At 40.3% G+C, this 13486-nt stretch overlaps 1 protein-coding gene across 3 annotated transcripts in view; it reads left to right on the top strand.

The window, feature by feature from the left end:
- The window catches only part of cfap221 (cilia and flagella associated protein 221), an 82981-nt gene that overhangs the window by 6897 nt on the left and 62598 nt on the right, over positions 1–13486 (top strand). Inside the window, exons 13-24 of one of the 3 annotated variants that reach the window (XM_025061975.1) lie at positions 235–381; positions 658–753; positions 905–983; positions 1106–1200; positions 1435–1515; positions 2131–2238; positions 2310–2453; positions 2536–2621; positions 3015–3081; positions 3299–3399; positions 3643–3753; positions 3851–3933. In XM_025061975.1, coding sequence (XP_024917743.1) covers positions 235–381; positions 658–753; positions 905–983; positions 1106–1200; positions 1435–1515; positions 2131–2238; positions 2310–2453; positions 2536–2621; positions 3015–3081; positions 3299–3399; positions 3643–3753; positions 3851–3933 — 1198 coding nt within the window. Of the gene's footprint in view, positions 1–234; positions 382–657; positions 754–904; positions 984–1105; positions 1201–1434; positions 1516–2130; positions 2239–2309; positions 2454–2535; positions 2622–3014; positions 3082–3298; positions 3400–3627; positions 3754–3850; positions 3934–13486 lie in introns of all 3 variants that reach the window. The other 2 variants (XM_025061976.1, XM_025061974.1) reach the window with 2 other exon arrangements.

A 13486-nucleotide genomic window follows, 5' to 3' on the forward strand; every position in this document is an offset into this window, starting at 1 on the left:
TTTAGCTCCAACATCAGGGTTGAAATAGTAGTTCTATGAAGCCAAAAAAATAAGCAAAAGTTAACAAAAAGAATTGAATTCAGGTAAAAACAAATAAGAAACAGTACAAGTTGGTAAAATAATAACTGAAGGCTGGTCCAAAAATGTCCTGGAAGCATTCAGAGTTAAAAATAAAAACTGGCAATGTTCCTCTGCTGCTGTGGACACATGTCAGCGTGTTTCCACTGCACACAGGTGAGAAGAGGAGATGTCAGAGAAGAGCAGCAGCAGCAGCAGCAGCAGCAGCAGCAGCAGCAGCAGCAGGATGGTAAAACCTTCACTGCTGCTGCTGCCACTACCACTGAACTCTACTCCAGACGACTGCTGTGTGAAGCCACAGAGGTGAATTCCAGTTTCACTGTCATTTAATATTGCTTTTTAAAAGTTTTATTTTATAGTCTCATACCACACAATAAAGAATCAATGTTTGTACAAAAATGTGAAGATTTATATTTGCATGCAAAACGTGTCTAAATGATGAATGTTAATGTATCGTTAGCCTTTCTGTGGAAGAGCCTTTGAAGTTGACCTCCTCTCCTCATTTACACAAGTGTCAAAGCAGCAGCTAATGGATGATTAAGTTAGATATATCCCTTTTCTTCTTCTGACCTGATCCAGGTCCCACAGGGAGACCCCTTCTTTCAGTTCCACTGTACTTTTCATCTGGAGCTTAGACTCAGAGTCTTCAGATTGTTCCAACAGGCAGGTCGTAAGGTACAGCAACCCCACAGTCACGTGACACTCACATAAGAAATGTAGTCCACAACCAAAAAACAAGTTGAGAATCCAAAAGCAAAGTTGCCAGTATGTTCAAACTCAGTGTTTGGTGTAAACCACAGGTCACTTCAGTGCTGCTCTCTCACAGGTCGTGATCCGACGTCGTGCAGACAGAAGGCTGCAGTGTTTGAAGAATGTGATGAGAGACCTGCCATCACAGCAGAAAGGTTCAGATTATCATCATAATCTGAAAGTTACACAAATGATTTTTCTGAATGAAGTCATCACCTTCTGACCTGATTGTCATGGCTTTAACTCTCATGTACTGTGTGAATGTTTTTTATATCAGAGGAGAAGAACCAGAAGACCAGCTGGGATGTGATTCCACTGAACAGAGTCTTTCCTTCTTCTTGTCCTGTTGTCTCAGTTAAAGACGACCCACAGGTGAGAGTCAGAGAACGAAGAACACTTCTATCAGACTGAAAACACTTCATCCAGTAACGTCCTGAAGGATCTCTCATCTCAATCTAATGTGATTGACTGAACAGTGCGAGGACAAATTGACTGTTGATCTAGTGCTCAGACATTCCACTGTTAGATTAAACCTGCAGCTCACACAGAAAAAAGACCTTGGAATAAATCACACCATTTGTCTTGTCTTTGTGTTTAATCCCTCAGGTTCTTAGTCATTCACAGACGGAGGCCGTGGCTCCTATAGACGTGTCCAGAACAACACGTGTTCCTTTCTTCCAGCTTCAGGTGGGTTTGTGTTTCTCTGTTCTGTTTGTATAAGACGTGGACACGGCAGGGCCGTAGCTGCTGAAAGAATATTTATGGATTTAATTTCATCTGTATCTGCTCACTTTATTTTTCTACTTGGAATTTAGTTTTGTAGAGGAAAATAAAGTATATGACACACACAGAGACTACATTTCAGAGCCACTGACAGAGGAGTTAAAAAAACTCTGTCACTGTCTGACTCTTTTCACTTTCCTATTCTCGTTCTCCCTCTCTTTCTCTCTCTCTCTGTCTGTCTCTGTCATTTGTTTATTGTGTATCATACTTATTTTTAACTCTGCTCATTTGGTTCAGTTTGGTCTGCAGGACATTCACATGAAAACGTGTGACTATCATAAAACAGCCCAGCCGTCCTGGACTCTCTCTCTCCTCTCCCTGCTGCCTTCAGGCCACCGCCACCGGAGCCTGAAGGCAGACACCGAGAGGATGTAAAGGGTTTTTTTTCCTCAGGTCATTCGTCAGCTTAACTCCAAAAAGTCATACAACTAAGTGTTCTGCAGTGCCTGGTTCCACAGTCTGTAAACATGTACACTAAAACAAATGTCATTGAACTGTGTATAACTCTTGTATCTCCAGGTTCCTCTGCACTACGAGCTGATGGGTTACCACCCTGTCTCCACCTGGGAGGCGTTCACCTCCTACATGCCCACCACGTTGTCCAGACAGTTGCGTACTGGACTAACGGTAGGTGTCGAACATCCTCACGTCAATAATCTTCATTGCCAACCATGAGTTGTTTTTCTGTGTCGTCACAGGATGATCCTGAATCCATGTCTCCTCCACAGACTGAAGGTGAGGATGAAGATGAAGGTGTGGAAGCTCTGACCTCAATCAGTCTGAGCTTCACCGCTCCTGAAGGTCTGTCCAGGCCGGTTCCTGCAGACCCTCTAAGAATCTTTGTAAGATTATTGTTCCTTCAAACACACTGACTGTTCTCTGTCTTCATCCTTTTTAAGAGGTTTTACTAATGTCTTTGTGCAGAATCCAGCTCCAGGTCTACAGACCTACAGACCCTCTCCTAAATACCTGGAGAACCAGCTGGACTCTCACCTCTGTCCCTCTCACTGGTAAAACACATCTCACTGCAGGAATGAACTAGTACCAGGAACAACCTTCCCAACACAAGGACCAGTACTATACTGGATACAGCTTATTGAACTGAACTGTATTATTATCCAAGGATCCAGTCCTGTAAATCATGTGCACTGGAGTTAGTACCAGGGACTAACATCAGTTGGTTGTTTCCACTGTGTCTTTGTTGGTTTTATGTTTTTTAATCAAGCAAAAAACAATTAAACAAAATACTTGTTTTTATCTAAAATAATTAATAATTAATAAATGTATCAAATTAATATGAAATAATTAATTCATCTAAAATAAACTCTGCTTGTTTGTCCAGAACGGCTTAATTTACCTCTTCCATTTCTACTCTTTTCTGCTGTTTTTCTCGTTGTTCTCAGGAAGAGTGATCACAACAGTGACATGTTTGTCAATAGTCCTCAGAAGAAGAACTCACTGGACCATCGGGTGAGTTGTTATTAAACACCCTGTTGTTAATCAACTACTTGAAAACTCTCTTACTCTCGTCTGTAAGACACTTGTACCTGTTTAAACCTGTGTTTGAAGACTATCATTTTATCTATGCTGACATTTCTTCTCAAAGACAAGCTTTTTCTAAAGGTTAATGCGTTTCCTGTGTTTGATCTTAAGCCAAATCACTGTAATTTTTTTGTTCCTCTAACAGGAAGTGATAAAAGGCATCATGTCGTGGAGGAATTTCAGTTCATTCACCTGGAAATGTCTGTCGGCTCTTCCTGCTCTCAAAGATGACACTTTTATTCAGGGGTACTTTCTTTAAAATGCAATTTGACTTTTGTCTTAGCAGATGTTTTTTATAAAAACATCTTAAAAAGATATTTTAACTTTGACAAGATTCAATCATAAATCTTTTCCTAACCTCCATCTATGTCTTTACAAGCATTTCTATGCTACTATAGTTATAAAATATATGAACTCACATAGTAATAATCAAGATATATATTGATTGTTTTGTCTCCTCCTGATCTCCTGCAGTTCCTTGGACCACAGCACAGACCTGCTCCCTCTCTCCGTACCCCCTGCTCTTTTCTCCATCCATCCTGACACACTTGATGGAGATGCTGGTTATAGTGAGGGTGTGACTGCACTAATGGACAGAGTGTGAGGAACATCATGCTCTGTATTGAATGTTAACACATCAGTGAAGGCTTTACTCTCATTTCTAAAAGCCAAATTCTCCCCGTGTGTGTCTCCTCAGGTGTGAGGACTCTGGAGTTCGACTCACACCTCAGATGATCAGAGCTCAGTTCCTATCTGGAGAAGCTTCAACTCCTCAGCCAGGTATGACGCACAGCTGCAGAAATGCATTTACACACACAACACAGCATACACAAGAAAAGGGTTCATGTTTAAGGAGTTCAAGATCTGTGTACAGCAGAAATCACGATCACTGATCTTTCCTCCCACTCACCTTCATCCCTACAGTCCACAGCACATCACTTCACCGACCTTCAGTTTCATTCTAATGAATTCATTTCATTTTATTCAGTTGTTTCACTCCTGAAAAAAGTCATTACTTTTTGCATGTTATGTTGCATATACGATATGGTAAAAATGATAATAGAGCAAAAACAAAGGTGCAGTCAGGGTTGGTGATGATGAGTTTTTGTATTATTTTTGTTTGTTATGTCAGAGACAAAGGTAGGGCTACAGAAAAGGTAAGTGACTTTTGTGGTCAGAGAGATATTGTAAATGATGATTAAGGTTAGCCCTAATCATATGACTTAGTTTTTATAGATTCAGATTAGATCTCATGTATTTTATATAGATTTGTGTTCAGCACAAGTTTGTGTTGAACTGATACATTTGATGGTGTGTGAAGGACAAACTCTTTTCCTGGGCCTTAAACAAAACGTTTTTTCTTACCCTGTGAAATTTTTGTTATTAATATGCAGATATAAACTTATGGAAATGTAAATAAATCTAGTTCAAAGACCAAAATTCAAAATAGCTAACTTCCTGTAAGATCCTAAACCTGACTATCGATTTTACTAGGGATAATATTTTAGGGGGCGCTACTGTGTCATTGTGCCTTGTGTCAGAGATATAAAGGTGAAACTTGAAAACTGTGAATTGTGAATCTTTTTTACATGTCTTAATAATGACAATTGCTGCAGTAGTGTGAACAGGATTTTGATTGGTTTTGCTATTTTTTGTTTTTGTGATTAAGAAACTGTGGTAGTTTGAGAGTAGAGGTGTCCGTCTGTGTTGTTAAAAAAAGTTTACACTTCCACCTCTTGTTTATTGACAAATGTTAATACTCTATTTTGTGTAACGAACGTCATTTAGAAATGTATCTATCATAAATCTCCGTGATCTTAAAGAAGCAGATCAGATCAGCTCTGAGAAGAAGCTGCTAAACTGAACAGTTTCACGTTTCGAACTCCAGAGGGAGCTGTAGCTTTGTCCTTTAAAGCCGTTCTATACTGTAGAGTTTCCAGTTTCCATTCAGAGTTAGCTTTGTCCTTTAAAGCCGTTCTATACAGTAGAGCAGGCGGGTTTGTTCGTTCGTCTTCGACACAGTCCAGTTTCCATTCAGAGTTTCCTTAAGACATTTTCCCAACACTCCCTGTCAGTGTGACCAACCGTGGCCTTCTGTTAAAGGACAGAATAGCTTTATGTCTGTTGAGGAGTAGATTAAATTATTGATTTGTTTGTAAATATGTGTGTGTGACCGTGTGTGTGTGCTGTAACAGAATATAAAAGAAACAGGCTGTAGCTGCACATTGAGTCAAAGCCACAGCAGTGATATGGATTTAATAAGTCATAGAGGGTGTAATAATAGCAGCGTGTGTGTGTGTGTGTGTGTGTGTGTGTCATGTGTGTGAAGTGACTGAGAGAGAAAAGATGAGGAGCCACAGAAGAGCTGTGTTCTTCCATTACACTCTGTATAATTTATTCACTCTTCTTCTCCATCTGTTTAACTTCTAGGATATAGTACAACATGATGCAGTAGCCGTGTCATCACAGTATTATGTAGTTAGAGCTGCAGTGTCAAGTCTCTACTAGCACAATAACTCACTGTTCCACTGACTTTTTCTAACAGCAAACTGAAGTGAGTAAATCTCTTCTGTACCTTCCCGTCCAGAGAGAGACTCTGTGATGGAAGCCCACACACACACACACACACACACACACACACACCGGTGATCCACTGCTGACTCCTTGTGCCACTGGAATGTATCTAGACAAACATTCAAACACCACATACTTAAGAATGTTGACAGCCTTAGATCAATTATTCATGTCTGCCATCATGTAGCACTGCTGATCTTCTCTGAGGACGTTGGTGCAGCAGAGTACGTGTCAGCCTCCAGTCGGTTTGAGAACATGCTAAGGAGAACGCAATGGGCTAAAGCAAACATAATTATGGACTTTTAACGAGTCGAGGTCCATTGAGGAAATAGTCAGTTCAACTCAGGTACGAATTTGGGAGACGTTTGTAATCCGTTCAGTCAAAGGAGGATCTATCCATGAATCGATTTGACAGTGAGGGAGAAAACCTTGCATTTGGTCCATGTTTGCCAGAATGGAGCAACCTTTCCACAGAAATCTTTTTTTTTTCTAAGGCAATAGTGCATTGATTTTCTTTGCCTCCCTTTATTTACCGTCCATAAACCCGTGAGACGGAGCCCCAGTGGCCTCCAGCCTCAGATCTGTCCACAGCACCTCCACTCTTTGTTGTGATCTCTCTCACTCTCAGTATCTGTTTGCTCTCCCCGCTTTTAACTTCACACATTCCTCTGAATGATTTCTACCCGCTTACATTTCCTGGGAGAGACACTGTGTCGCCGTTTTCTTTTTCCCTTTGCCTCAGAGTAATGGTTCTCTGGAGACGCCATTCTCCTCGCTGCTGTCATAAACTGGAGAAACAGACTTGGTTTGTTTTTGGGTTTGGGGAAAAACGGTCTGAAGTTACAAATATGAAGTTATGTATTTTCCTCTTTAAACCTGGTTGATGATGCTCCCAGAGCTCAGACCTGGGTGGTGTTAAAGCCTGACCTCTCCCCTCACTGTTAGACCTCAGTGACACAGAGCAGACTGTAATGGCTGTGACTGGTGGATGGCGAGGTGCCCTGCACCGCTTCACACGGTCAAAGTCTAAAATGAAGCCATGAGCGCTTCTGTCTGTGTCTACGATTGAGTGCATTTAAGTGGAAAGAACATTATGTGTCGGTGACTTTTCTCTTCACGAGAGCAGAGACGAAACAAGTAAACAGAAAAAAAACAACCCTTTAAACTATATATGAAATTCAAACAATAATCGTAGGAAACATGTTGGTTATACTTTTGGTCAAAACTGGGGTCGTCTTATTCTTTTGCCAACCTCTGGCTAAACATTTGACATTAATCACTACACATCAGTGTTTCCCCTTCTTATGGATGTTGCTGGGAGTTTTCTTTTAATTCTCTACTGTTGACTGTAGAAGACCAGTGTGGATCTAGATCCAGACCAGTTGTCCCAGTTTTGCAGATTGAAGGAATAAGTGAGAATGTTCTTCAGCAGCTGTTTTATTTACCTTTGGCTTCAAATACAATCTACTTCTTCTTCCATCATCCTCATCATCATTACCCCTGACTCCTGTGTAATGCCTCAGTCTTGCCCCATCCCCCACCTTAATAGGAGAGTAAGTGAATTTAATGACCTTTATCTCTGACACTCTGGTGTTTACTGTGTTAATGGGTCTTATTTTTCAAATGTCACTTGTGTCTAACTTCTCACAGCCTCAGGACACACACAGAATTAATCTCCTATTCTTTACAGCAGGACGCCCAAACACAGTGGTGCTCCCACAGCTTTATTACATTATACAGGACGTCTTCCTATGGTTAGCTGCTAACATGCTAAAATACTCAAGGCTGTAAATGGGAAAAAAATACCGTTCATAAAGATGATGATGCTGGCGGTGTTGAGATGAACACTCACATAGTTCACATTTTCTACTTATGCTGTCGATTTTATTAAATACATTGGAACCCTTGCTATTATAGCCAGTATTTACGTCTACAGTTTCTGCTTCATTTCTTTGGCTAATTAAGTAGTTAATGGTTATATTCTCCATGGCTAAGTCTTAATTATCTCTTGATGAAATGTTTGTTGTGTTTCTTGGTTAATTCAGTTGTTGGTTTTTTGTTTTAGTTTTAGGCTTTTCATATTTACTTTGTTACATGTACAGCAGTTCATACAGTATGTATGTAAAAGGAGAATGAAAATACTTCATTTATAATTTATAAATTGTTTTCTCAGGAGCCTTTATTAACAGCCTTTATTAACCCCTGAAATGAATTACCAATTTTCAATTTTCAGTTTCAATTAGGAAACTAAAATTGTGAATGTGTTAAAATTGCAAAATACTGCACTGTAAAAATGTTGTATTTGTCTGGTCCTGATCCAATGGTGTAAAGAATATTTCATTGCAGGCACAGATAGAAGCAAACGTTCATTCCAGTTAACAGCCACGTGTTCAGTGTAGCGTTAAATAGGACAACACAAAACAGGGGCTGCATAAATCCTTGCTGACATTTCTGCAGATGAAAATACAGATGTTTATTTGTGATCAGGAAACAGCGAAACACACCTTTCTGAAAAGAAAATCTACTCCAAAATGACAGGCAAATTCTATACATCGCCAGACAGAAAATAACAACTCAAATAATAAAATGATGGCTTTAAGTCAGGAGTGAAATGGTAAGAAATCCATCTAAACATGAGCAAATTCAACTGGCCCCAGAGTTAGAAAACAGCCAACAACAAGCATTCTCAATAAGGTTAATTTCAGTATTTTGATGTGTAAAGCCTTAACTAAAAATATAAATCTTAAGCAAATTCATGAATCAGTTCAAGTTCCATGACAATAAACAAAACATCTGAAAAAGCCTGTGCAGATAAGACGAGACCTAACAAACAGATCCATCAGATAATCTGTCTAATCCCTGGATTAGGTTGATAAACACGTACTTCAAGAACGATTTATTCAATTAAACCTGAGAATGAGAGACAGTGTGTCTGTAAATGTGCAGTAAAACAGAAGCCATTGTGACATATTATACCGTTTAAGTAAGGATTCCACAGGAGGTCAGCGTCCAGACCCAGATCAATGCTGCTGCAGCTGCATGTCTCATTAGAACCCATTCTGTTCCCCTGGTATTTCTGCCTGTCAGTCTGACACAAAATGTAGCTTTGTCAAGAAAGAAATAACAAGGGTTCTTAACAATGCTTTATCACAAATGTTGACAAATGAAACCACAGTTCCATTCAGCTGACCGTCCAATCACCAGCAACACTATGATAGTAACAGTTTTCATCAGTGTTTCTGATAAAACACTTAGCCTTCGCAGAGTTTTAAAAACATTCTAGTAGAATAAATCCAAATTGGACCAATTGTCCAATCACAAAGCTTTGTGATGTCATCACAATTCCTACAACTGTAGCCAGTTCCTGGAGTTATCCTGGCTGTAAATTCCTCCTATTTCCTGGTACCTTGCTAATACTCTATAGTTTTAATACCCTAAGTTCCTGTCACTGGTTTTTGTTTGTGGTAGTTGTAGAAGTAGTTTCTTAGTTTCTGCAAAAGAGATATATGGTACTCCTGGTACTGTTTTTACTAGAGTAGATGTTGTTTTAAACGTGCTGTAGTTTGTGGTGCTGTTCATATATCCTAGAACTAGTTTCAACAGAATAGCGTCGGGTTTGTTTTGCTCTGGTTATGTTCACAGATAAGATCTTAGTTAGATAAATTATAGATGTTTCTTCTCAAACAATTATTCTCTTTCTCTGTTGCCTGGGGTCGATCCAGATGTTTGTACTTCTGATCTTCCTCCTCATCTCCATCAGCTGACTCCTCAGATAGAAGCTCAGATAGTCAAACTGGGGTTAAACACAGTTCCAGGGCCTCATTAATCTCTGGGCGACTCTGCCCTGGGGCCACAGAGACGGAGTCGCTCGGCTGTTCTCACCCTGCGTATGTGTAAATAAATCATATATAAAGACTGAGAGCAGACACACACAGTAGTGAGGAGACAGAATAACGGCAGCAGCTGTTAGTGTTAGATCACACCTCAGGAACTTCTAAACAGACTGATGTGTGTGTGTGAAAGAGCGGCTGTAACAGTTCAGCTGAAACTTCCCTAGAAAATGTTTGCTGACCAAAACCCATAGAGAATATCAGTGACTGTCGCTCACAGGGACACAGCAGCCACTGCTTTACTGTCACAGTGAGTTAGAATAAAAAGTTCTTGTCTGCTAACACCACCCTCTCTTTCCACTTTGACTTTGGTCTAGGATTGAATGTCCTTTCATGAAACCTCAGTTTCCTGCAGTGACATGCCAGTGTAATGTGGTCTGTCACGTTTTTAAGATATGTCAGACCTGATCATTAATTTTATTACTCTGTCTAAGTCATATTTCTAATTTCTTTTGTAACTATTTTTTTGTATTATCTTCAGGTACATTTCCTAGAATAATTGCCATGTAGATTGATTATCTTTTAAATTACTTCTAACTGCTGAACAAAATGATGCCCCATTAATCACAATAGCTGTTGCCCATGTTTTATTATACTCGTATTACAGTGACAGTGGCGTCAGTGCAGGCGTCAGTGCAGAGATTTAGAGGATTGTGGGTAAAAAGGAGCACTGTGGTTTAGAGGCGACAACGCTAATTGAAATGAATTGAGCAGAGAGCTGGTGTCCTGTTTATGTCTGATAAAGATGAGTCAGAGGAATAATTGTTGTTGCTGATAGAATCAGCAGAAGGACAGTTGGCCGCAGCCTCAGGGCTACCTGTCGCTGCTTCCCTGAATCATCCACAACACCTCTGGGCCATGGAGGAGATGAAAGAGAAGATGTATGGTGGAGGACAGCCTTATGGTCAGGCAATATTAACGTGACTGCAGGTGATTTCTTTTTTTTCTTTCTTTGTTTCTCAGTTTGAGGTCCATTGTTTATTCGCAGCAGGAGCAGAACACGAAACAGCTTCGATTTAGAAACGTGTTGTTAGAAAAACTGGTCAGATGATTTAAAATGCTGAAAACTTTACTTTTAGCCAAAGGATGTTGAAATGATAACTTGAGGTTAGCTTCCAACTGGACACAAAAAATAACTATGGGTAACAGTTATGAGCCCATGATAAGGAGACATTGAGTCAGGTTTTCAGGATGAAATGGCCCCATGTTGTATGTGACCATATATCTGACTTACAAACATCCATCCAGGCTCCTGTAGCTCCTGAACCTCTCACTTCAGCAGCAGGAGAGAAAAACACAGTGTTTTCCAATGTTTCATCGCATCACTGTGAGAAAAGCCCCTGAAACAATGAGCTGTTTCAAACAGTACTTTTAGTGTTGTGTTGTTGTCATCATGGAGAAGAGTCTCAACCAAACATCACTGCTGCTCTCTTCTGTTTTCACTCTGGTTCTAACAGACACAGAACTGAACCACTCCACAAAAGAAACTCTTTACACTTTTATGTTAAAAAACCAAAACAAAACAAAACAAAAACAGGTAAAGTTGCTGTGCCAACCAGGACTTGGAGAAATCTGTGTTCTTCCCCCTCAGACTTTAGGCTGTGTCTAGGCTTCTGTGGCTACAGTTCTGATATATTTAATATAAAAAGCCCTACGTGGACAAGGACACGAGGACTGTGCTACAGGAGACTGGCTGGACATTCACACTGGGGTTTGGATGAAGGTATTGTTAGATTCCACCAGAGCCTTCTGTTATCACAGACTGGCACTGTCTACCTCCAACCTGTATGTTTACATGAATTCATGGACACACACACACACACACACACACACACACACACAGAAACACCAGCAGTGAGTCATAATCTGTCAGCTATCATCACTGTCAGTGCTGCTGCAGACGCTGTCCAATCACCGCACACACACACACACACACACACACACACACACACCCTCACACACACACACACACACACACTCACGTTCGCTCCTGCTTACACTTTCACATCTGCAAACGCACAATTATTCAAACATGATTGCCTGCCTCTGTGTGTGTGTGTGTGTTCAAACCCAAACAGACAACATATAGTTTTTTATTTTTTTAAACGTGTGTGTGTTACACCTCATTGAACCCCCTCCTCTCCTGCTCTCTTCTCTGCATCCATCATGATTTTCAGAGCGTAGACCTTCAGATTCACACCTGATGAGATGAAATATTGATTTCACACTCGGCTCTAATAAAAGCCTGTTGTGTGTTTGTCAGAGCCTCGTTTGTTGAAAATGGTTTCACTGCTGTAGATTCTCCAGCTGCAGCTGCAGCCGTTTCCGTCGTAGTCATGTTTGGCTCCACTTCTCTGTGTAAAACCACGTGTCTGCTTTAAGGTGGATTTGATCCCCGTTCATGATGTCATCCCTTTAACGTTCAGAGGCTGTAGAAGAGCACTCACAGGGAGAGGTGCGGTGGGATTCACGTTAAAAACACCTTCTTTCTCTAACCCTGAAGCCTCTGAACAGTGTCACAGTGGAATCTTGTTTTTCTATACAGAATGTTCTGTTCTATCCATCCTTTTTTTTTCACTCTCCACTCTCTCGTCCTTCTTCAGACAACCGTCCCTCTCCCATCTGTGTCTCACACACTGTCCTTCAGCTCCAGTAATTCACATCTTCTCTCAGATTAAGGCTGGACATCTTCATCAAATCAGTGATAAAAATAAACCCATCTGGACCTGGTTGGACACGGAGGCTCAGATGTTTCTTCTCCTTCCTGTCAGAACATTTTGCCTTAGAAATGACTGCTCTGAACTTCTCATCAGTTTAATCATGGAAAATAAAAGACATTTTAAGTGAAGACTGAGTTATGTGAGAGTCAGTTGAAGTGGAGTCCACATCAACTGGAGCTTCTTCAGATGAAAGCAGCAGTTGTTTGTTTGTAGAATTCACTTTCTTTCAATAATCAAATGAAAAAAAGAAGCGAAACGCATCTTTTCGTCTGCCGTCCTCTTGTGCACGTGTTTTTTTTCACTTTCATCACTTTCCTTGTGATGTTATCTTTTGACTCAAGTCTGCAGAGAATTGTCATCTTTTTATCTGTTTTCCAGACTTTGAATTGTCTTTTGGAGTCTTGTTGGACACTCTTCAACTCGTGTAAGCTAGCATGTTAGCTTCTTTGTTGATATTTCAAATTCTTTTTTTAGTATCCTGAAGAAATTCAACAATTCTATTTTTGGAATAAAATATAAAATATTTACACAATTAAATTAAGTGCAGGTGCAAACTTTGTGTGAAGTTTAGTGGGAAGTGAGAGACAACAAGACGGGCTTTTATCTGCCAACATATTTAGGGGCAAAGTGCCGTTTACTGAGCATTTATGGATCGTTTTTGGACAAACAAAATCTTCTCTGATTTGACAACTGACAGACCAGGTCTCTTCTCATCTACCGTACGGCTCATGCAAACTCAATATACGGCTCCAGTAACGATACAATACTGTTGGATTAGGTTTGTCTCTCTAAATGACTTTGCAGTGGCTGCCCCAGGGTTAACCTTACTGTTAATTATATTACAAATATACTTTTTTCATATTTCAATGTATTACAAATATAAAGCAAGTTTGGAGATTTCTTGGTTCACTCTCAGTTATGAACAGCGTATGAACTCCAGCTGGTGTGTGAGCTTCCGTGATCGGGGCCCATGGTTCCCAGCGACTGGCCTGTGGAGCAACACATTTATCTTGTTATTGTTGCTTCTTCATCTTAGCTGCTGTTGCTGCTGCTGGACTGTTGTTGGTGAATAAATCACAGCTGCTGATGTTCCCATGATGTAATCCAGGTTCAGATCTCTGATCACAGGCTCTTTCATCAAGTGTTTCT

Source organism: Cynoglossus semilaevis, chromosome 14, assembly GCF_000523025.1.
Source record: "Cynoglossus semilaevis isolate Cse_v1.0 chromosome 14, Cse_v1.0, whole genome shotgun sequence".
Lineage (NCBI taxonomy): Eukaryota > Metazoa > Chordata > Actinopteri > Pleuronectiformes > Cynoglossidae > Cynoglossus > Cynoglossus semilaevis.